The following is a 26,167-nucleotide window of genomic DNA, read 5'->3' on the forward strand; positions in this document are numbered from 1 at the left end:
CTACAAAGATGACGTTTACCCTCAATAATGCCAACTGTTAAGTTGCTGTCTCGGAACACGGATGGCCAGTTGGTTAACCTGTTTTGAATGGAAACTTTTACTGAAGACTTTTCTAAGCTTCATAGACATTATTTGGAATTTTTGTTTGTAGACCATGTAATTTCATTCCTGCCTCATGAAAATTTATCGATAAAATCCTAATTAGGCGATGTGGGTTTTCATCAGCAATAATACTGGGGCGATAGAGTTCTGGAATGCAGATGCTGCCAGAAAATGATGATATATTAGGTAGAAAAGACCAAAAGAAAAAGTATTGAAATAAATTTTCATGTATGGTACCGGGCACATCTTAAAATAATTATTTCGAATATTTTATAAATGGAGATCTTTCGAGGTTCCCTACTTTTTTAAAGAAAAAACACAGAAACTTCAAATTTAATGGCGAGTGTTTATTTTCATTCGAAAGAACATTTTTTGGCATGTATCTTTTGAAGATTGTCTCTTTCAAATGTTGGCCGCGGCTTCGCCTCAGATGGTCCAGCCGTTGAGTCCAATTTTCGATGACTCGTTCGAGCTTTCCACTGGTAATTAGAGAATAGAACGCGTGATGTCTTGCTCCAAGACCAGAATCGCATCCAAATTGTCTGCAACGACCCAGAGGTCAAATTCTTAATAGTGTGACATCACACGACCTTGGTAGCCAATTGTCACGTGAAATTATCTGCTCAATATATCTATTGATTGATGCGATGTATGGAAGTGGCACCGTCTTGTTAAGACCTAATGTCGCCAAGATTACGAGCTTCAATTTCAGGCATCAAATAGCCGTTCTCACCGGCATCGTTATTGAAGAAATATGAATTGGTGATTTTTTCTGGATGAAATGACAGCTGTTGAATCTCTTCAGATTGCTCTTCATCCCAAATGCGGCAATGCGGACCAAAATTTGGCCCGAAAACTTCGGATCTTCTTGTTGTTTTAAGAAGATAGTCTAACGTAGGAGATAATATACAATTTTAACTGATAAATTATGAAAAAACACTTATTTTGATATTAACCATCAATTATTTCCTACTGGATAGCTAAGGTTGTACGTAATGGAATAAGAGAAACCAAAGACAGCAGCAAATCATTTTAAAAATTGTATTCCATAAGTTAACATCAATTAAAAAGACAAAATTATCAAAAAGATATATTTTCTGAAATTCAATTCTTTCTTCCTCAACCAAATTGAATTATTTTCTATTTCCTGAGGGCCATAAAAAAGCACTTCAAGCAAACAACTCAAAAGCCGCTGAGAATATGTTAAAAATAGCAAAGGAGCGTGGGCAGACCGGGTGACTGCAATGCCATGTGCATGCGGGCCCTAAATAAATTCTAACGGTACTATAAATGCAATACACAAGACAAAATATTAATCCAAATACGAATCACTCAGACTTCTTTAATTGCTTTTATCGCAACACAAAAGCTACAACCATATGCAGAGTAACGGCGCCAGAGAGCGCGCTCTCTGCGATCTTGGGCAATCAGTTAAAAACGAAGCAGTTCTTAAGCCAAAAGCAGCAACAAGCACTTGACTAGGCGCATAGAGTGCGCTAACAGCGGCGCGAAGTGTTGAACGAGAGCGCAGCGCAGCGCTGTGCAGGTGTGGGCGCTACTCAGCTGTGAATTGAAATGTTCGTAGCAATGAGCGGCAATGAACGAACACCTTGCATCTGTGACGACTACAGCAGCGCTGCATTATCACTAAGAGACCTCACGACACGACCACACAACAGTTCTAGTCACATTTGCATACTCGTACTCGTACTCACACCTTCTCGAGTGGGCCGGCCGGTCCCATTCAGCGCGCCGACAAGATTTTGTGTGGCAGCTTCAGTTGCACGTCGCGTGTCGCGCGTTTTTCATCGTTTTAGCGGTAATAGCTTGGCCGCCGCAACCAGCTGACGTTATCGCGTAGTTCACGCTGTGTTTTTGTTGCATCCGTTGATTTTTTGTGCATCTGTTGTTTTTGTCACAGCATAATTTACGTTTATTTTCGGAAGCTGCGCATAGTGTGGGCTCTTGATTCAAAAGTGATTTCATTGCATTTGTGAGTTGTGAAAGTGACGAATATGATTCGTTGCCAAACTTATACATATTTGTGTGTATGTGTGTGCACATGTGTTGTGAAAAAATATTAAAAATAAATATGGTGCAAACAAAAAATTAGCGTCTAGCTGCAACAAGTGCGAAATAGCCAATTTTTTGCATCCGTCAAAGCGAGTCGGGTGTGAAGTGCAAATAGCGTTTATTTATTTGTTATTTTTGTTTGAGCGTGGAAATTTATATTTATTCGTTTTTTGTGTAATATAAAAAGTTGTTTATGAGTATATACATATATACGTATCTTATACAATCTTATAAAAAAAAATATTTTTTTTTTTATTTGTGAAAATCAAGCTTTGTAAATTTTGATCTGCTGTAAATCAGCTGTCAATTTATTAGAGTGCTTCTGTGAGTATATGCAACCAAAACAATAAAAAATATATTAATTTGAATTATTAGGTTCATTATTTTTCTTTTATTTAATATCATCATTATTCCATCTGAACAAATTGATCACAAACAGACTGACAAACAGAAACTAGATGTTCATATATTTTAAAACAAATCTTTGTTATCGACCCGTCAAAATTAATGCCAATGCAAGGATGCCAAAGCTTAATCCAATTTTTTAAAGACTTTTTATCAGCTTCGGCTGGCGTCGGGATGGCCGTCAGTGCTGTAGCGAATTTTGTCCTTTTCAATTAACATTTTGTGCGCCATTCGGTAGATTGTTGAACAGTCTCGACGGCGTATTCATAAATCCATGTCTCGTCAGTATATGATGCGTTTTATGAATGTAGGATTTCCAACGACGTTGTCAAGCATATATTTTTCGATTTCTACTCGACCTCGTTAGCTCTTTTAGTACAAGTCCAACACGGGACTTAATTACCTTATCGATGCTATCGACATCAATAAAGGTATAGAGACGACTCGCATGAGGCAAGGCCTGTTCTAATAGGACTTCTGAGTAGTAATAGTGACTGAAACTCTATTTGAGTTTGGCGAATTTTAATATTGTCGTCCGAGCAGCGATTTTAGGTTAGGTTAGGTTAAGCTATCACGTCCTACACAGACCTACTGGTCCTTAATAAAACTAGATGGAGGTTCTGCTTAATTTGAAGTAAAGTGTTCATCATACAGGACGACAACGCTTTTTGCAAACGTTTAGTTAGTGTTGGGCAAAAGAATAGGAGGTGTTCCAGCGTCTCTCTCATGTTTACTTCTCTGTATTTTCTGCGCGTATTTTGCTTATTTTTGCCTATCCGGCTTGCATGTGACGCCGGCAGTCTTTTCTGACGGTGTGAGTAAAAACCGTGCAAGTTTTCTTATGGGGATCTTACATAAGATCTTGAGGATCCTTCGTATACTTAAGGTTATCCATCTCGCTCTGATTAGCTTGTTAATCCTTACAAAACTTTCATTGTATATCATTTTATTGACTCCCGTATGGAATGTACTTGTTCAATAGGCACTTTGGCAATCTCATCAGCTATTTCACAGCCGCCATAACTGACCTCCCTGCTTCTAAGGACATTCTCTGACGTAATTCGATGTGAGATTATTGCCTAGATTGCCATCAGACTACCAACGCAATATTTATCTTTTTTCTGTTGTTTCCCGTGTTGTTAGCCATCTCCACTGTTTGCTTTCCTGAATGCAAAAACTGTCGTCTGGAAGATACTGCAGTATTCCAAAAGCTTGAGTGGTCGCCTGATATCCAGCTCCGAACAATAAATTCTGGCCCCCACACCATAATCTACTTTTGAACCATCTTAAGGTTGACCTTTTATATTACTTGCTAAAGGAGAGGGAAGGAAGTGGTGGAGAGAAGATAATACAAGATCTGGAGTTCTTAGACAGCTTCGTTTTTCTCCCAAAATTTTCTACAATCATCCACAGGCCCTGGATTTCTCTCTGCGGCCCTGAAAAGACTTCACAGATGGTTTTACCTATTCTAATCTCCTTATCGTTCGTTTTTCTGAATCGATTTTTGTTCGTTGCTTATCAAAGTGGGCTTTGAATTACATGCATAAATGCCAGCATCGTGTTTTGAATGTTTTAGGAGCATAAAAGACACTAACTGGCTTTAATTAGAGAGTATATACTTCCCCTACCTACATACCAAATATGTTTTGCTGATCAGAGAAACTTTGTGTGTGTTTTTATTGAAATGTTTGTTTTTAGAAAATAAAAAAGTTTGGTAATAATCCTTGACTTAATTTTTTCGTACACATTTATCTCTCAAAAAACGTTGTAATCCTTTTAATCTCAACATTTGTGGGCATAAGCTTCTCCATTTATCTATAAGAACGAATTTAGAACTAAAAAAATTTCATTCTAAAGAAATTATTTCCAAAAAAATATCAAATTGCGATAGTTTGTATATCTTCCTTTTTGTTTTTAGTTTCAGCATTTCATAATTACCTCTGTTTTGTTGAAAATTCCATACGAACTAAATATCATACAAATATATCGACATATTTTTGGTCGTTCACCCAAATCCATCAATTTATGCTTCGCATTACCGAAGACTTGCACAATGTTTCTCATATTGTTTTTGGCCATAAACATTTTGTTTACTCACATGTTTCCCGCCACACAGATGCCAACAGGCTAATAGGCTACACAAATAGCTTTCTGGACCCGCGTCTAGATTTCACATCAGTCGTATAAATTATTATTAGAAATCACCAAGTCACCCAGTCGTCCCAGTAGCGAACGCTTTTCATGGAAAATAAGACGCAGCTAATAAATTACGTATTTACATGCATAAATATATAGGATAGACACATACAAAAACAATGTCTGAGCATAATTGCTATGTCGACACCTTAGTTAGGGCGCCCTAAACTATTTCTGTCGTCATGAGAATTTATGTATTTTTGTTTATTTGTGTTTTGCTGGAAAAATTTTTATACAAAAAGTTCGATTTTGCAATAAGAAATATTTTTCTGATATAGTATTGAAAATTGTTGAAATCAAAGGTTTTATCATTTACGAGTATAATATGTGATCATATTTCTTTGAATTTGTTGGCATATAATCCAATATTTTTATATGTATGTAAGTGCATGTCTTTTTCTCAACATTTGTAATCTCTTCTGCAAATTACCAAACGCAAGAGTTCATAACTGCCATATATACCTATATATATGTACGTATATATTGTGCAGAGTTTATTTACTCACATGCCATGGTCTGCTGGTTGGCAACAAATGAAATTAGAGTTGCGAGTTTATGAAGTCAAAAACCTTAGAAAGCTGGAAACATAAGTCACAAAACGCGACTTACTAAATTATCAACTATGTAGTTGCTGATTAGGTAACGGCTGTATTGCTGCACATTCCTGTACTTTTGTTTTTGTGCAAAGAAGAGATGCAAATTACGTAACTGTAGTGTTTGTTAACTGACCATATGCGGGTATCTTCGCTTTACCTATAACTGAAATATTCGCTAACACTAACAAAGCATATCATACTTAAGCAGATAAAGAAACAAGTAAACAGTGCAAAGTTTGGGTTCAACTGAACCTTTTGTACTCTTGCAATTTGCAAAAATCAAAGCTAGGTTTTCACTTGATATTGTCGTATATGATCCATTTTTCTTTGCCAGTCACCATTCGCTTCAAAAATGGGTCGAGTTCGTTCCGCTTCAGCAGCATATCGCAGGCGTTGATTCGGTCCAGAAGGTTTTTTTGTGTCAAATCATGCGGTACCTAAACATCAAACTTTTTTGTGTAACTGGCCTTCTGCAGACGGTTTAAAATGGTTTGGCGACTAACTCCCAACTTCTGGACAAGGTCACGAGATGCCACATGCCGGTCTAACCCGATGTTCTCCGTGATTTGATGAGTATTCGTCATCACAGGTCTTCCGCCGGCTGGTTTATCCTCAGTTCGAAGTGATAGAGTACCATCCCCCAAAACACCATAATCTCACGGAACGTTTCTCTAGCGGATTTGCCTTTAACAAAGGAAAACTTTAAGATAACGCGAATTTCGGCGTTAGTGAACTCCATGTTTACACGTCTATAACTCTTGAACGCAATATCCAAACTAATCATGCATAGCATCATTTTGTAGGTTATGTCAAGACCTTCCAAAGATGTATGTATAGTATTGCCAGATACGAACTCTGTAGCGCTTTATACATAGCCGCGAAATTCAAAAGACAAAAAGGCGGAAGGGAGATATTTGATAACCTAATATAAACATATACCTCATACACTGACCGACATATTTCGCATAAGGTTTGTTAGAGTAACGAAAATCATTTTCTTTCAAGTACTACATAGGAATTTGGGTAATTCGTAGATCAATTTCACATATTTTTGGTATTAGCGTTCAGTTAAGTTTCTCACCTAAAATGGAGTAAAGTCAGCGTGTAATGTTCGAAAATCCTGATATTAGTTATATGGGAGCTAGGTCAAGTTTTCGCCCGATTTTATCTTTCTGAGGTACAAAGATACATTGTTAATAGTAAAATACGTCATCTCAATTTTATTAAGACAACTAACCTTATTGCCAAAATATGCTTTATAAAGCCAAGAAGTTAAAAAAACTTTATGTTAGGTATATGGGGGCTAAGGGAAGTATTGGCCCGATTCAACACATTTTTGTCACACAAACTTACTATTATCAGGGAAGAGTTTTTTCGGAATTTCAAATACATATCTCACACATTGAGCGATATTTTCTGTAAAAAGTCAACCTTTGCACTGGGGTTCCCATATTCGATATCTAAACGCTTGAGCAATTTTGGGTCAATTTGGAAAATTATTGGTCATAAGATGACATACTCTAAAGGAATTATTATTGCAAACTTGTATTCCGTTATATTAATTATTTCTTGATTTATATACTACAAAGAAGAAGAATCAAAATGAATTTAAAATTGTGCTATATAGAAAGTAGGCGTTGTTGTCGCCCGATTTCGCCCTTTTTCACATTGTGTCATAGAAATGTTAAAATAATATCATCCGCCGACCCTTTTTGAAATGGGTCGAACAGGTTGCGAGACATGTGATTTTTCATAAAAGAGGACGGCGCCAGGTCCATTGTTTTATTTAGACGCTTGCTTTTATAAAGCTAACTAATAGTATCTCGATGGGAAAATTTAATGTCTCTGAAGTTTTAGCTTATTGATTTGTCGCGATATTAGTAGTTTTTAACAGCACCGTTATATGCTTATTTTCACACTCTCGATAGGGGTTCTTTAAAGATTTGTCTTAAGCGAATTTGGTTTATATGTATGAATGTGTACATCACACCTCTTAGTGGGCGGGACAATGCCTATTTTATAATCGGTTGAATATTATGCCAAAGGTGAGCCGAAGCCGAAAAACGTCAAAGCAAGTCAAAAACCAAGGTTATGTTAACATTTTTCTTTGACGAATTGGAACCAAACCTTACAAATATTTTTTCTAAAGTTTTCTTAAACTTTTCATATCACCCGATCAAATTTGACCCGGACTGGCAATAAAACTTCTTTTGCACGTATTTTTAATAACCTTTATATTCTCCTGTATGCTAGCGTTTAACCTTGGGAGGTATGGTCTTCAGTGACTTCTGTGAATTTTGAGTTTTACGATATCAGCTCATTCTTGAAGCACCTTTTGATAGATTTTTGGACGGATTTGACGAACTTTTCATAAACTCAGATCCTGCCATCAGTAATGATGCTTTTGATGAATATAGAGTCCTCAACTATGTAAACAAGCACTCTATGCGACGGTGTTTTTGCAAAAGGTTCAGATATTTTGGTGCAAGTGTACGAGTAGAAATGACGCGCTTTATTCCCACAACATTAACCAAATTAGGCTGTTGTCGCGACCAAACACGGCTATGACTTCGGAAATAATTTGAATTTTGCAAAATCCTTTAAGGGAGATATTTTTGAATATCTAAACTATTTTATTACGAATAAAGAAATTTTTAATTTTTTTTTTAATTTCTCAACCACTGGCAGACCTCCTTAAAAAATAAAATAAATGATTATTATTAAAATTATATGAAAAGAGAAAACCGTAAATGGAAATGCTTTCATGACGCTAAAGCAAGTAAAAATACTACTGGTATGCCTGGAAGTTGAAAATATTACATATATAAATATATTAAGCATTGCCAGGTGGCTGTTAACCAAAACAATTTTTTTGAATTTATTGCAGAAACTTCCATATTTACATATACTATAAATCTTCATATGTCTACATATAGTGTTTACACTTAGTATATTCACACACACAGTTAGTGTTATGTAAATAAAGATACCCGTTAGTTGCATCTCTGAAGACATGCTGTATATCCTTTGATATCCTGCCGCTTGTTACATGCGTTTATTGCGTTTTAGCATTTTCGTATTTTCTTCCTCTGCAGCCACTGTTGCTTGTCAAGCTCGCAGCGCTCTGCTGTGACTTCGCTGCGTTGCTAAAAATAGCCAACAAAGGGTGGCATCCTTTCGTGTTTGTATTTCAATGCTTTCGTCCATATGCTGGTGTGCGGTTGTGTTTGTGTGTGTGTGTGTAAAATTCCGAGAAAAATACTGTCGAGAGAATTTTCATTTCCATTTTCATGCATATTCGCTTTTATTGATGTGTACGTCACACACGGCGAATTTTCCAACTTCAGATGTTAACAACAACAATTTTCGGGGTGCAAATACGTGCATACATATCTACTTAAATATATATACATATGTATATATTTATGTGTATTATATGTGTGTGTATGTATACCTTGCTTTGTGTTGCATTCGAACTGGGGTAGGACATTTGTCGCGCCGCATTTTATTAGATTTTGCGGTTATTATGATGTTTTTTTTTTTGGAATTCAATGAAGTGCGCTTAAAATGTATACATAAGCACACAAATACATTCATAAATACGTGCACATACACATGTATACTACTCTAAAGCCCAATATCGATTTTAGTTCTGCGTTTGTTGTTATTTTTGAGTGGCTGCGAGTCAGTTCACCGTTGATTTTGTTGCACGTGCGTCTCTAATGACTTGCCAAATTATAAATATGACTTTATTTTAATCAAAATGGCATTGGTAGTCATTCTAATTTAGTTTTCACCTGCGCGATTTTAATTTCTAATTTTCTATTATTGGAAATTGGTGTCCAGTGTAACATAATCTTATTGCAATTTGCTATAAATCTTAGAGAAGTACTTAAAGAGTTCAGTTAATTGTACGCTGGAGACTTGTTTATTATAGAAACCGTTTTTTATTGCCAACAAAATCGATTATTCGATAGAAAACAAATTAAATTAAATTTTTTATGGTTTTTGTAATAAATTGCTATTTTGATTTTAGATTTTGTTCTCTTTTTGTTCTTCGTCATCTTCATTTAGTTAAACTTTTTAAGCAATTTTATATATAAATAATACGCACTGACTGATATATTCGGCGTAAAACTTGTTAGAATAACAGAAATCATTATAACTACTAGATTGGAATATTGATTTGATTTAATTATTTTAACAAAGACTACATACAACTATAATGTCAGAGACTAACAAATGTTCCCAGAGTTACATACAAGGTTCTTCACATACAATTACCCATCGCATGGAGTAAAAGTCAACCTGATTTCGGAAACTCTGATATCAGTTATATAGGAGCTAGACAAAGCTTTACCTGATTTTATCCACTTAAGGTACAAAGATACATTGTAATTATTTCTCATTTTTATTGAGATAACTCACATATTGTGGGATATATGCGGCATAAAGTCATTTGGAAGTTCGAAAATCTTTATATTAGGTATTTGGAGGCTAAGGAAAGTATTGAACCCTATAAAATCAGTTTCTAACACACCGACATATTATTATATCTCACACAGTGTCCGATATTTGAGGTCTAAAGTCAACTGTTAGCAACATATTCGGTACATAAGGGCTTGAGTAGTTCTGACCCGATTTGGATAATTTTTGAAAACTGTGTTATAAGAATACTACATTCCGAATTTGGTTGAAATCGCACGAGCAGGTTCTGAGATATAAAATTTTACCTACAAGTGGGCGGTGCCACGCCTATGGTCCAATATTGACCCCAGTTCTTTTAGAGTTCTCTCATTCCATCTCGGGAGTAAAATTTAATACCTCTGGCGTATTTTTCGGCTATACGGGAAATGAGTGAAGTTTTTATTCGAGTTCATCCATTTTAACACAATTGGTAGGAGCTTATAAAGGGTGATTTTTTAAGAGCTTGATAACTTTTTTAAAAAAAAAAAAACGCATAAAATTTGCAAAATCTCATCGGTTCTTTATTTGAAACGTTAGATTGGTTCATGACATTTACTTTTTGAAGATAATTTCAATTAAAATGTTGACCGCGGCTGCGTCTTAGGTGGTCCATTCGGAAAGTCCAATTTTGGGCAACTTTTTCGAGCATTTCGGCCGGAATAGCCCGAATTTCTTCGGAAATGTTGTCTTCCAAAGCTGGAATAGTTGCTGGCTTATTTCTGTAGACTTTAGACTTGACGTAGCCCCACAAAAAATAGTCTAAAGGCGTTAAATCGCATGATCTGGTGGCCAACTTACGGGTCCATTTCTTGAGATGAATTGTTGTCCGAAGTTTTCCCTCAAAATGGCCCTAGAATCGCGAGCTGTGTGGCATGTAGCGCCATCTTGTTGAAACCACCATGTCAACCAAGTTCAGTTCTTCCATTTTTGGCAACAAAAAGTTTGTTTAGCATCGAACGATAGCGATCGCCATTCACCGTAACGTTGCGTCCAACAGCATCTTTGAAAAAATACGGTCCAATGATTCCACCAGCGTACAAACCACACCAAACAGTGCATTTTTCGGGATGCATGGGCAGTTCTTGAACGGCTTCTGGTTGCTCTTCACCCCAAATGCGGCAATTTTGCTTATTTACGTAGCCATTCAACCAGAAATGAGCTGAACAAAATTTGTCCGAAAAAAAAAAAAAACCGAACACTGATTTTGGTAATAAAATTCAATGATTTGCAAGCGTTGCTCGTTAGTAAGTCTATTCATGATGAAATGTCAAAGCATACTGAAGCATCTTTCCCTTTGACACCATGTCCTGAAATCCCACGTGATCTGTCAAATACTAATGCATGAAAATCCTAACCTCAAAAAAAATCACCCGTTATAAAATGTCTTGATGACTTTTCCGTGCGTCTTCGCCCCGCCCAGTCCACTGCTGCTTTTTAGTCCCTCATAATACTCTCGGTAATGTTGTTTTTGTGCGCATCTGCTAAGCTTTCCAAACTACTTGATTGAAGTTGACACTTTAGTTGCGGTTTAATTGTTTGCTGTTGTTGTTGTTGCTGCTGCTGTTGTTAGTATTGTTTTCACAACTAGCGCTGTTGAAGCGTTGACTGCACTTAGGATAAACTTTTTAAAACGCTGCAAAAACATTGAAAATAGAATCGATAATCTTCTCGAATGCATGCGCTCACCCTACGCCCTTTCACCCTAGCTCACTCTTTCACCCTTCCTTGGGACCTCTCTCTTTCCCTCTCTCGCTCTTAATCGTTCCCTCTCTATGCTACAGTGATTATATTATTCTATCCGTTGGCGTCTTTGTTTCAGCTGACAAAGTAAGAATAATGTGGTTGCCGCGTTTGGAACTTTCCTTCTAATGTTATAAATTGCCACCATAAGTTCAAGAGATTAAACAAAGAAAATAATTTATTGTTGGTAAGTGTGGCGCTGCTGCACACACATCTCACGCTCAAGTAAGCATTTGGTATTGAAAACTTGCACCACACATGACACTGTGTCTGTGCTTTTTTAAACTTTGTAAAGTTTGTTATTGTCTTTGGCCTGGTAACTAATTTCTTTTGTGAGAGATTACTTTGAGTGCTGAATTTTGGCATTAAGACAATTACAGTTGTGGTGCCGGCTAATTGAATGTGAAAATCTTATTTAACGGGATTTAATTTTTGGTAGCTTTATTTTATATTAGAAAAAGCTATAAACATATTAGTTATAACCCTATTGTATCGAAAGGAATATAAAATATTAGTCAATCATGAGAACCTAGTATCTTGTTTTTAGAAAATTATTTAAAATTTTCTTCTTTATTATTTCTCGAATATTTATATTTGCATCTAACTGTAATGAGCTTTTTGGACGCTTTTCCTATTCAGATCTCCTAAATCTTTTTTGAAATATTATATCTGATTAAAATTTTCCGTAGAGTACGAAATCAGGGCTTCTCTTTACATATTCTGACTTTTGACAACTGCGATAACCTCAGGCGCCATCTGACGTTTCCATCAGCATATCATATGTGACCCTAATCGCATTCAAAATATTTGATAAATAGTGCTAGTTCAATTGCAATACCAGAAAATTGATATAATGGAATAAATGTCATTGGATTAGTTTTGCCAACTTGTTCTTCTTAATTGGCGTAGACACCGCTTACGCGGTTATAGCCGAGTTTACAACAGCGCGCACGTCGTTCGCTCTCTTCGCTGTTTGGCGCCAATTGGAGATTCCACCTGGTCTTTCCAACGGAGTGGAGGTCTTCCTCTACTTTCCCAGACGGGTACTACGTCGAATATTTTCAGAGCTAGAGTGTTTTCTTCCATTCGGACGAAGTGACCTAGCAAGCTTAGCCGCAGTATCTTAATTCGCTGAAGTACAGATGTCAGTGTCGTCGTATATCTCGTATAGCGTTGCATCGACTGCGATATTTGCCGTTGCCAATGCACAAAGGACCATAAATCTTACGCAGAACATATCTCTCCAAAACTCGTAACATGGACTCATCTGATGTTGTCATCGTCCGTGCCGCTGCACGCAGGACGGGAATAATAAGAGACTTAGAGAGTTAGGTCTCTTTTCGTCATGCACAGTGGCGGTTACGTATCTTGGCTGCAACGAGATATATATTCGAGTCAATGTTAGGACCTGGGAGAGTGCGCACATCTAAAACACTGGAGACGTGTTTTCCTTCTATCACAATATGATCGATTTGGTTGGTGGCTTTTTGAACAGGAGACAACCAGGTAGCTTGATAAATTTTTCTACTCTGAAATCTAGTACTAGGGATATCCATATTTCGGGCCCCAGTGAAGTCGATCAGTCTGAATCAGTCATTTTGGGATGTTTAATCATGAAAGCTGAACTCACGTTCACTAAAAAGGCACTATCGATCTTGTTTAAAGGGATAGTTTATATAGAGATTTGCCCGATAATACCACGATTAATACTGAAGTGAGCTAATGAGCTGGAAAAATTGAGTAATGCACTCATACAGAAGAGGACAGAATTGTTCAAAAGAAAGGATGCAGTATTCCACTAGGATAATGCTAGAACCCATACAAGTTTGAAGGTTTGCCAAGAGCTTTTGCAGAATGAATGGTATGTGCTGCTACACCAACCATATTCTCTAAACTTATAACTTTCGGATTATTACTTGTTTCGGGGTCTGAAAAATTTTTAGGATGTGAAAACCTCCACAGCAAGTAAGAACATCGAAACCCACTTAGATAAGTGAAAATCGACTGTCCAAGGTTCTGATGACGATAAGGCCGCACTAGATATACATATATCTGGATTAGTTAAAGAATTATTTGGTCTCGGTTCATAACTATCTTAGAATTTCGAAGTTGCAGTCAAATTTTGTCTGTCTTGAAATTTTCAACTCGCTGCGAGTGTACTTTTTCTTTACATAATGTTCCAGTGCCAATAAGACAAAGAATCTCTCCATGAAGATATTGCTGTCTTTCAGGCAAGTGTTGCTGATGACCGCAGTTTGCCGATTCCAAAAGGTTCTGAAGAATTGGGACTGTCTCAAACCACAACCTATCGGATTTTGGGAAAGGATTTTGGCTTGCATCCGTCTAAAATTGTTCTTACTCAAGAACTGAAGCCATCAGGCCATCGTAAACGTCGTGAATTTGTTGATTTTGCTTTGGAACAATTTGAACATTTTTTAAGAAAATTATCTTCTCCGATGAGGCTCATTTTCATCTGAGTGGTGCGATAGATAAAACAAAACCTGTAATTTCCAGAAGAAGAAAATACCTAAATTATTCATAAGCAACCACTCTTATTGGAAAACCCTATGTATTAGCAATAGTTCATGTACAACTTAGTAAACAGCAAACTGAAATGAAGTTACCAACTACTCCAACTAAATATATTTAAAGAACTAAAAAAAATTTAAATGTAAAGGAAGTTCAAGCATTAGCGCAATGATTTTTCATCCTTTAACCGTTTTATTTTTCCCTAACCATTATGTGCCAGCAGTGAGAGCAGTTTTTCTCTGCAAGTTCTCCTTTGTATTCCCGTTTTCTGTGCGAGCATGAGAAGCCTGTGTAAATAGGTTTGTCATTTGTTAGCTTAAGTGCCTGTCGTCGACGTCGTCGTCGTTGTTGTCGTTGTAATTTTTCATTGTTACCAGAAATGTTAGAAATGCTGCAGCTTTCATTGTTATATAAATTAACTATTTCCTTGCGCGCTTTCAACTCGTTTTTTGTCATTACCTTTTTTAATGCATCTCCTTCAATTCCGTTATATTTATATACACTACTATGTAGTTACTAATACACCTACATTGTCCACTATTAATATCCTTAAAGTTCTTTTATAAAGATGGAGAGTGTGTTTATCATTTTTTGTGATGTACTTAAGAAGAAAGAAGAGGGGGAAAAATGCAACCAAAATGTCAAAGTACTCTTGGTGAAATAAAATAGCGTTTATGTAGCAATCACACTCTTATTCCTCTTAATAAGCGCTTTAACCGCGCAAGTAAACATCATGCTTTCAGAGAAAAAACGGAAGACCACAGAACTTTAATTCGTTAGGTATTTATCGAGCTATCGAAAGACGTTATACGAATTTCTTAACGGTTTTGGGTCTCTACAGAAACTTGAACAATATATTTCTGATGTAGAGAACGATGACCAAAATTTTACAGAATTTGGTTGATTATAGTCATAAATTTTTTGCTTAACGCTGGCGTTTCCTGAAACGATCTCACTTGGGAAGCGAGAATAATGTAACCAGACCTGTGGAGCTGTGATATATATTTGCTTTTCGCAAAGTATTATATCTCTGACATTTTTGTGGTCTTTCATTTTTTCATTATAATAGGTCTAGTAAGGTTAAAAGCATTTTATTCATTAGATTTAAAATTATATTTGGTATAGTTAGAATGATCTGCTTTTAAGTCAAATCAAGTCACGGTTTGTTTGATAACTTGTTGTCGTAAGGTAGATGGGGCAATAAATTTTCATAAGATTTTCTTGAGACAATGTTTTCACCAGAAAATCATTCGCTCTAGCCATGAACTGTTAGTAATCGCTTGGTGCCAGATCCGGACCGGTTGCATAAAAACCTCTCAACCCACCTCATGAAGCTGCTGACGAGTCCTATCGAGACGAGTAGTCTAGCAATTTCCTGATAGAATACAATTCTTCTCATACTGGTCACAGTTGACAAATTTTGTTTTGGAATTTTGGGATTGTTTCCTTCGCACGGTCCAATTGTTGACAGGCCCGAATTAAAAGTTTGGCCGTTGAGTATTTGCTCATAATATCTGATTCATTGTCAATTCCTCAAATCTGATGATAAATCCCAGTTTAACCTTACGGCTGCTCACCCCGACTGAACCACGTACGTTTTTCGCTAACGTTCTCGTAATACGGACCCCTTTTGTTATTACCAGTAACGATCCGTATCAAAAATGGATCGATTGCATTAACTCGTGTGACATGAAACGGTGCTTACATGATGGTCGAACTTGACAACTTTCATTATTTGATCGATATTTCGGAACATTGGCCTTCCAGAACATGGTATGTCTTTGAAATTAAAATTATCGGAACGCGAAGTCGCTGTTTAAATACCCATTAAATGAGATATGGGCCTGATCGTTGAACAAAATTTGGCTCGAAAACGTCGGAGTTACTTTGAACTTTTCAAGAGCCCATAAAGCCAAGCGATGTCGCTTGGAGGGCCGATATTGTACCGGTTCAATTTAAGACCTTGACGTAAAAGTCATTCCATACGTCAGTCCGAGTTGCTGCGAGTGGTAATTTTCGATTTCGTAATTAAGTTGAACGATTTGTAAACGATGTTAAGGCGTAAGTCTTTCCAATATGGAATCCCAAACAATAATGAACAAAAATTGCATGACAGCTTAACACGTCTCACACGTGATCTGTCAAAAAACGGCTATTGAAAAAAGTACCTCAACGTGTACCATCCGTTATCATCTGATCACATTCGGGCTGAATGAAACAACAATTTTTTTTATCGATTCGGTTTGCGATAAGTTTATAAGGACCAGTCTGGGTCAAATTTGATCATATGATAGTGATGGTTTAAAACGATTTTATTGTATGGATAGGTATCCTCTGTACAGATTTCACTTTTGAAAAATGAATTTCGATAGTTATTTGTTAAATCGCTTAAAAATTTGGAACATAATTATATATTTAAATCAAGAAACGATTTATATAGTTTTAAACTCTATGAAAGAGTTGGTATGTATTGAAAAAGAGCTTGATCCTACACAAAAAATCATTTTCTGTTACTCTCTCTATAAAATTATTCAAAATAGACTATGATTTACTAAATTTTGACATTTGCTCTTTACAGCGCGGTAGTCGTTATCACGCTCATCGTCACAACCAACGTTCGCAGTCCTTAAATCGCGGTCAAGCGCTTTCACAGGCAGATGTAAGCGGAATGTGGTGACATCGGGGTGCCTCAGGTAAAGGTAGGTATCAAAACAAAACGTTAAATTTATGAATATTACAAAAACTATAAAGAAATGTTCAGTTATTGTAAGAAATTATAAAGTATAAAACAAACACAGGGTGTCACAAAAATTTAAAAATTATTAAACTCATATTTTAAAGTGTTTTGTTAAATATTATTAAAAAAATAACAACAACAACTTTATTGCAGCTGCTGGAGGTCAGGGTGGTTGTGCCAGCTGCGCCATGGGTAACAAGTTGAGCTGCTCCTGTGCGCCATTGATGCGCAAGGCGTACCGTTACGAGGACTCACCATGGCAGACATCACGTCGACGTGACGGACATTTATTAAGGTAAATAAACTATTTAATTTCACCAATACATTTACAACAAACATAATTGTTAAGAATTCTTCGAATTTTGTTATATAATTTTTTACTTTTTCGTAAAAAAAAAAAAATGACAACAATTGTAAAGCCAAAATTAATTTCTTTGTATATTTTCCTTCTTTCTTTTATCTCTTTCCTTTTCGCCGGTTTATTTTTCCTGTGGTCTCCTCTATTCTCTACCAACGTCCACCGCTCTCCACAACCAACTAATCAACACCAACAATCGACAACAACAACAAACCAACAAACAAACAAATTGCAACCAAAAATAACAACAAATGTGTTTATTAAAAAATAATGAAATTTATTTAAAAAAATTACATTTATTTGAAAAAAATATATTTATTTGAAAAAAAAAAAATATTAAAAAAAATATCTATTAAACAAAAATATTTATTTAAAATTCGAAAACATTTTAATGTAAATAAAAAAAAATTATTTTTTTTGTACTATTAAAAATACGAAAATTAATATTTTTGCTTCAAATTGTTATTTACACAAAATAATTTTTCGCCTTGAATCTCTGCTTACAATTTTGCAACAAAATATTTACATACAAATTTGAAAATGTGGAATAATTGTCAAAAAATCAACAAACAATCGAAATAAATATGCAAAATTTACAAATCCAACAAACTTACAACAACTACTACAATAAACAACAACAACGTCCTGTCTTCCTTACGTACTTTTCGTGCTTGGTTTTCGCATTTTTTGTATATTTGTGTGAAAATTGCAAAAACAACAAACATTTTTCCAAATATGTACTTCCTACTTACACAACAACAACAACTGTCTGAATATGCATATTTAAATGATAAATATATATCCGTAAATCTTAATGCTTATATACAATATCGCTTGCAATAATATTCAATGAATATGGTTAACCTGCGCCAGTTCATTCAGGTTGTGGGCTGAGGTATTTCATGTTTCGGCTAGCGGTGCCGGTACCGTTAAATGGCAGCAAGTATCTGAAGATTTGGTTCCTGTTAATATAACCTGCATCCAGGATTCACCAGAATGCGTATTTCATATAACGGCATACAATAGTCAGGTGGACAAAATATTGGACGTACGACTTGTGCAGCCAGGTGAGTAAAAAATTGATTCTAAAATTATAAAAATTCTTTTAAAATAGCAGAAATAATGCAAACTCGCCATTTATTTGTATGTTGTAGTAGAGCAGGTTTGATATTTTTGGTCTATCTCTAGACTTGCCTATCAGTTATCTGCAGTTATTTGTAAGAAGTTCTCCTTCGAGCACAGTTTTAGGCTACCAGACCACTGTAACATTTTTCAAGAAGTTGTGGCTGCCATTGTGGTAGCAACCTTTTTAAGAGAAGTGTGTATTTACTTCGACAGCAGAGCTACAATCCTAGCTTTCTCAGTGTGCACGCAAAGTTTTTCAAGAAGTGTATGTTCTCATTACCGATAGCATCAAGATATTTCATTCAACTAGATGTCTCTGGGCATAACGAAAATGCCAAAGGCCGTTGAATTCATAAGGGAAAGTAGATTTGTTCCGATTACATCGGATTGAAACCGAACTCTTATTGATTTTTGCCCAATAGACGGCCATGTGGTTAGACTTAAAACTTTGTAGGATGCTAACTGTCTTAGTTGTCTGAGAGAATCGAGCCGCAGTTGGCCGTCGGAATTGATATCAGATGCCATTACATATATATGGCAAACCCAAGGCCTTATTTTAGCAAACAACAACACAAGTTTCAAAAACTTTTTCGAGAAAAATTCGACTGTAACACTATGACCGGCTTACTTTTGGGGACATACAAGTATGAATCGATGGTTTCCTCCTTCCATAGAGCACATCAAACAGTGACTTTTTAAAGATGTATTCAAATGCGACAACTTAATTTATTAACGTACCCATTCCACCAAATGTGAGCTTCATTGCGGTTTAAAATTTTGTTGTGAAAATCGGTCTTGGTGGCCATTTCGTTGAGGGTCCATTTACCGAAAGTGCATCGCCCTTAATGGTTGTTCAGCTTCAATCCTTACATGAGTTGAATTTTGTAAGCCTGAAAGCTAAAATTCTTCTGTTAAGTGAGTGAGCTCAGCTTCAATTTTTCTTCGCAATCTGGGTGGACTCATTTGGATCTTCTTCCATACTCTGCTCCACAGCACCGATTCATAGTTGCTTGAATTGGCAAAGTCAAGATAGATCCCCATAATAGTTACTTACCATTGAAGCGATACAGTTGAAATAAAGTTAGAGCAGAATCAACACTCTGGCAAGGTTCTTCATAAACTATAGGCGGGTGGGATATAAAATCCGCGGACTTTCTCCATGATCGCTTTCGCATTGATCATATACCGTTATTAGTTTCATCAGAGAACCATGTACTTTCTTCTCATTATGAAGGTAACTAACAGGTTGCTCAATAACACAATTTTATGATTCAAGTACACTTTATTATTCAGTATAATATCCTTGAACATTAATACACTTGCATTAATGATCATCTAATCTATGGATCCCATCCCTGAAGTGAGAATCCGGAAGGTCTGCAAAATATGCTTCAACAGCCGTTATGACCTCTTCATTTGATGAAAAACGTTTGCCACGCATACATTTTCTGAGTTCTGGAAACAAGTGGAAATCGCTGGGGGCCAAATCCGGTAAATACGGTGAATACCCCAACAATTCGAACTTTACTTCATGGACTTTAGCCAATTTTCCTGATGAAAAGGATATTTTTCTTCTACAAACCGGGTCTTTTCTCGCGAATTTGTTCCTTCAACTGATCCAAAAGTTTGCATTAATATGCAGAATTAATTGTTTTTACCAGATTGCAAGTAAATCACAACAAAATTCCTCTCGCATCATTCAAAACTGATGCCTTAACCTTCTTGGCCGATTTTCGGACACGAACTTGTTTCGAAGCCGAACAACCAGGTTCACGCCACTCTTTAGCCTCTTGTTTTGATTAAGGAACATGGTAATAGACCCAAGTCTCATCCATAGTGATGAATCGAATATATCCACTATATAACCATTTCATAACCAAAACGCAAATTTTGTTTCAATATGCGTAGTTTTTATTTTATCGTTCTTCCTTCATTTGTAAACTTATGGAAAGTGATGTTACGTTACTTTGCATTTCAAGTGACTATACATATATTTTCATAATATATTTATTTGATATCCTAAATATCCCTCTCACTTTCTTCCAGGCACACGCATTGGTCAAGCATCAGAATGCTTTGTTTACTGGAAGGATCCGATGACCAATGATACATGGGGTCTCAATTTCACTTCACCCATTGATGCAAAGCAATTCCGAGAATGTTGTGTAAGTATTCTCATGCGGATTAGCAAGGCCAACAAATGCAACAAAAGCGAACTGTTTGTATGTCAAAATGCATACGAGATTATTTGAGTCATTTTGCATAAGCACGTGCTCAAATACACAGAGAATTATTTATATGTAGACGAGTTTGTACGAAAAGTAATGGTCATGTTTTGTTTTATCACAAACTTGAGTTATCAAATTAAAATTAATCATTCAATTCGATTTGAACCCCATTTTGTTGTTTATAGATATATATTCTCGTTTTTTAGAATTAATAGTCAATGTCATTGAAAACTTTTGCTGTCAGGGCTTCCTCAATACTCTTATCAAGTTTAAAAATTAGTATATTGTGGTCAAGTATAGAGTTAGAAAAGTAAAACTTTGTCTTTGACTCGAGTTATACATCAAATTTTGGTGTTTAAGTCCATATAATACTGTTTTGGCGGAGACAATTTTTGATAGAATTGAAAACTTCAGACTTCTTCTTTTCAAATACCCCCAAAAACCGCTCTATCCAGTCTAACATAAGCTCAGTACTTCAAACTCAAGTTTATTGTCTGTCCATATTAGGGTTTACCATAAAACATTACTTATAAATATGGAGTTAATTAAATTAAGTATCTCCTTTAACCCGATTTAATCATTATTTTTTTTGCGTTTAGATTTGTGTTTACAATCTTATTTTGAAAGAAAAAACTATTCTCATATTTAAAAACTGCTTGCTCCTGGGTTGCGTAGATCATCCATGATGACTTTCAGCCAATTTTTATAAACTCAAAATCTTCAACTCGAGCTTATTGTCCAAATTTGTGCTTTAGCATTGAACACTCTGTATATAATCCTGAAGTTCATTGATGCGAAGCTTTCTTTTAACTCGGTTTAAACACCACTTTTTGGTGCTTATCGACGCTGATTTCGCAAACTTTTTCTGCATACATAAAACTCCTGAGTTATGAAGGAACTCTTAACAAATTTTTGTAAACTCAGAAACTTAAATTCCATCCATATTGGAGTTTAGAACTCAAAACTTCTCAAAAGCAAGGAGTTTATTAAATAAAGTTTTCCCCTTAAATCGTTCCAAATACCAATTAATTGTGTTTATACAACCCTGTTATCTGTGATATAATGGTTGCTTAAAACCTTAAACTCATGTTAATTTTACATACTAGTGTTTAACATTAACGGGTGCAATAGAATGGAGTTCATCAAATAAAAGTTTTAGTATTAATACTTTTCAAATTATAAAATTTGTTTTAAGGTTTGATATCTAAACACGATTTTTTCGTCCGTTTCTGTGTCTAGAACACTTATGGAGTTTACTAAAACAAATGTTTCCAATAATTCGGTATAAACACCACTTCTTGTTGCGCAAATGAAAACTTTTGAGGAACTCTTAACAGTTTTTCACAAACTGAATAACATAAATTCCGCCCATATTGGGGCTTAGAATCCATAACCTCTTACAAGCATGGAGTTTACCAAAGAAATTTTCATCTTTAACTCGATCCAAATACCACTTTTTGAGTTTATTGACATATAATTCATTTATTGAAAACATTATTGTTGCTTGTTACTTTTCCATTAAGATGAAACCTTAAACTCGAGTTAATTGCTCATTTTAGTGTTTAATATTCCAAGATAAACAGAAATGGAGTTTATTAAAAAAAGTTGATATAGATAGGAAACTAATTCCATAAATACTTCATGGTATGTAACTTTTTTCTATAAACTCCAAAACTTAAACTCGAGTTTGTGATAGAACGTAAAATATTTTTTTTTTCAATATTTATTTCTTATTTTATTTTAAGCCACAAGTGTAAATGAAACAAAAATATTTTCTTAATTAAAAATTTCACTCGTACCATTACTTTTCGTTCGACTGTACATATATAGCAAGTAAAAATATGTATGCGTGCTTATGCAGCTTGGCGACGGCAGCAACAGTCCGAAATGCTGATGATGTTTGCTTTGCTTTTACGTGTGTCCGACAAGGTTCAGTGCAAAATCGAAAAACCAAAAATCAAAAAAAATAATTAAATAAAATCAAAAAAGTAGTTTTAAAGCTAAAGCAAAATTTAAAAACCAAAACTAAACACTAAATTAACAAAATCAATGCAAAATTTGTGAAACGCTGCCTTGCAGTTGAGCGTTGCGAAAGCAGTTATGTTTGATCAGTTGTGATTGAGACTTTATTAATCGAGACGTGATTGTGTGAATTGGAAGATTATAAACTCATTTTGTTTTGCTAAAAATCAAACAGCATTGATTAGAAATTGCAGAATTAGCTGAATTTTAATTAACTTAACAAATATATATATGAACTTATATAATCCTACCATAATATCTATAATGGCTAAGTGGTTGTTACTCGTAATCTTGAGTTGTTCATTGAATCATTGTCATTTCTTTGAAGTATTTACATATATGTATTCAGTATATATATATATATGCGTAGTACATAAATACATGCGTATATATGTATATGTTTATTTGCTTAAGTACTAACTAAAATCATATGTATCTCATGCCGTAGCTATGTACTATATTGCCGTATCCTTTCATGCATTCCTTACTCATCGATTTAGTTTAGAGCATTGCCACATTTTCAATATGTTCATATAACTATGGATTCATTAGCGCTGCTTTCTGCATTGTAATTAGCAATACTGTGGAGTTCATCGCCGCTAGTTGAGATAGTTATGTGCAAATACAAATTAATTGATGACAGTTAATAATAGACGGAGCTTAATTTGTGGGTTCGCTTATATGTAGGTTATGTTGTTGGAGAGGGGCACCGCGGTGTCTTTAATATATTTGAGTTGAGATTTTCAGATGAAACTCCGTTGAATGTAGCTCAATCTCGCTGCTTTGCTCAATTTGTGTAATTCTTCTTAGAAGGCCCTTTGAAAATTATTCCAATTTCAACTAATTTTTTGTTAGACTGTATAATTTTCAAAGTTGCCAGGACTTGTGATTCAATTATCAATTAATTTTTCTTGTTCTCGCCTCTGAATCACGATTTATCATAGGAGCTCCGCCTCATTCCCTTTTTTTGTCATAATTTGTTCGACCACATACCAGAACTCAAGAACCGAAGTTGTAACACCCGAAGGTTCTTCGACCATGAATTTTATTTCTCTTACTAGTAAGATAATTGATACCTTTCCGACCACCTTTGAATCTCTCAAATTCTCACATTTATTTTTGAGAAATGCTTAATTTCTCGGTATATAAAACGATCGAAATTCGAGACTATGTCCGAAAAGTTCCTCTTAAGAGGGTCTACAACTTCTGCAGCATAAACAAAATTAGGTGAAGTTCTAACATTGCTTCCTGAAAAATTGATGACTTTCTGCGGAATAAAAAAAAGGAGGTTAAGTCATGCAATGTTGCTTCTTGAGAGGTTCTCAGCCTTCTGCGGAATAAAAAAATTGAGGTTAAGTTCTAACACTACTTCTTTCTCGATTCTCGATTTTCAGTGGAATAAAAAAATAGAGATTAAATCCTGACATTGCTTCTTAAGAGATTCTCAACCTTCTGCGGAATAAAAAAATTTAATATTTTTTTCAAAAGTTTTCAATCTTCTGCAAAATAAAAATAGTTATGGTTATGTTCTAGCATTGCTGTAAAATATTGAGGTAAAGTTCTAACAGTTCCTTTTGAGCGATGCTAAGTCTTCTAGGGAATAAGTAATTTCAAGTTAACCTCCTTGCCGCTCCATCTTTCAATTTTAAAGTCAATACCCAGAGCTAGATGAAAGAATCTCCAAAAAACTCTCCATCTCTCCTCGAGTTCTGCACAAAAACAAGCTCCATAACTAATGCTTGATAAAGTTTTGGCTAGAATTACAGTTTATTTTAATAGAATCTCACTTTAAGCCGGTGTTATATTCCACAGTTTTTGCTAAACTCATTTGAATATTTACCTCCCATAATAAAGCGATTGATTTTTAATAAGCCAAATAAACTGAGCGCCATTAAAGATCACGCCACTTATATATGCATAATTAATTAATCAACGCTTTGTCATAACTTGATTAATCATTATATGTGTATTTTTTCTTTTATTTTCAACATTTTCAGGTATCTTACATTGTAAAGAAATACGTTAGTATAACTCCATGTAACTTAACTTTCGCTTTGTCTCCACTTTTGTTGTAAATTTTCCTTTTCTGTGTAATCGTATTTTTGTTTTTCGGTAATCATACCTGAGTTTGTTTTTTCACCTATGCGAAAATGTTCCATCACTCAACCTTTTTGAACCTACCATGAAAAGGAACTGTGTCATTGCGGTTTAGTATACACATTAGTAAAATACTGTTATCTTTCTTTGTGCTTAATTTTCTAATATCATTACCATGTCTTCAGTTCCTTTGTTGTATTAACTAGTAATCTGGCATGTTAATTACTTGATCTCCAACTGTTTCATACACCCCATTTAAACATAAGCTATAGTAAGCACTCTTTCGAAGTGATCAAGAGCGCGAGGTCGTGGCATTTATTGGTTTTAGTTGAAATGAAGGTTCACTAAAAAGTGAGTTATATTTTAAAGATGATAGCTTTTTCATATATTTTGGTTAGATTTTTGTTAATCGCTCGGACAGCGTCTTCGAACAATTTTCAAAACCACTTTAATTGCTCAAAAATTTCTGAATGTGGAAAATTTAGCAGATAATTTCTTTAATATTCAGTATCTCCCCTATAAAAATTCTGAATTTCGAAATTTTCGAGTATAATTTTCTTTTTGCGAATTCAGTACCTCCTTAATGCACATGGAAAAATTCTGTATTTCGAAATTTTGTATGTATTTTTTTCGTGCTTTCAGTAATTCCCTAATACAAATACAAAAAATGCTGAATTTCGAAATTTTCGAATATAACTTTTTTCTAGTTTCAGTACCTCCCTAATACATATAAAAAATCTGTCTTTCAAAATTACCGGAAAAACTTTTTTTTGAATATTCATTATTTCCCAAACACGTATTTATAAGAAAATCTGAATTTCGAAATTTTCGAGTATAATTTTCTTTTCGTGAGTACATCCCTAATCTAAATACAAAATATTTTAAATTTCGAAATTTTCGAACATAACTTTTTAGTCAGTACCTCTCTAATGCATATAAAAAAACTAACTTTCAAAATTACTGAATTCAAATTTTTTTCAGTATTCAGTACTTCTGAAGTGCGTATAGAAAAATCTGAATTTCGAATATAATTTTTTTCGAAAATTCTGGATCTTTTTTTATACAAGAAACAAATTCTGAATTTCGAAGTCTTCGTAAATTTTTATCTAATGTTCGGTACATCCCTTGTACATAGTATGAACAAATTCAGAATTTCGAAAATCTCGTACATAAAGTTTTTCAAGTATTCAATACCTTTCCAATACATGTAAAAAATTCTGAACTTCCAAATTTTTGTACTTTTCTATCGTGTATTCAGCACCAACCTCATACATATGAAACAATTTTGAATTTCGAAATTTTCGAAAATATATTTTTTTCGAGTATTTCCCACTACATGTAAAAAAATTTTGAATATCGAAATTTTCGAATATAATTTTTTTCGAGTACTCAGTACCCCTGACACATATGAAAAATTATGAATTTCGAAATTTTCGAATATAATTTTTTTCGAGTATTCAGTACCTTCTAAATGTCGAATTTTTCGAATGTA

At 34.9% G+C, this 26,167-nt stretch overlaps 1 protein-coding gene across 5 annotated transcripts in view; it reads left to right on the forward strand.

The window, feature by feature from the left end:
- Nucleotides 1–26,167, forward strand: part of LOC105234071 (protein still life, isoform SIF type 1) — a 282,702-nt gene that overhangs the window by 64,851 nt on the left and 191,684 nt on the right. For 2 of the 5 annotated variants that reach the window (XM_049457998.1, XM_049457997.1), the window contains exons 2-6: nt 16,687–16,807; nt 16,999–17,140; nt 18,077–18,270; nt 20,375–20,493; nt 24,576–24,599. In XM_049457998.1, the coding sequence (XP_049313955.1) occupies nt 17,034–17,140; nt 18,077–18,270; nt 20,375–20,493; nt 24,576–24,599 (444 nt within the window). In that variant the 5' untranslated portion in view covers nt 16,687–16,807; nt 16,999–17,033. Of the gene's footprint in view, nt 1–16,686; nt 16,808–16,998; nt 17,141–18,076; nt 18,271–20,374; nt 20,494–24,575; nt 24,600–26,167 lie in introns of those variants that run through there. The other 3 variants (XR_007422931.1, XR_007422932.1, XM_049457999.1) reach the window with 2 other exon arrangements.

Source organism: Bactrocera dorsalis, chromosome 5 (genome assembly GCF_023373825.1).
Source record: "Bactrocera dorsalis isolate Fly_Bdor chromosome 5, ASM2337382v1, whole genome shotgun sequence".
NCBI lineage: Eukaryota > Metazoa > Arthropoda > Insecta > Diptera > Tephritidae > Bactrocera > Bactrocera dorsalis.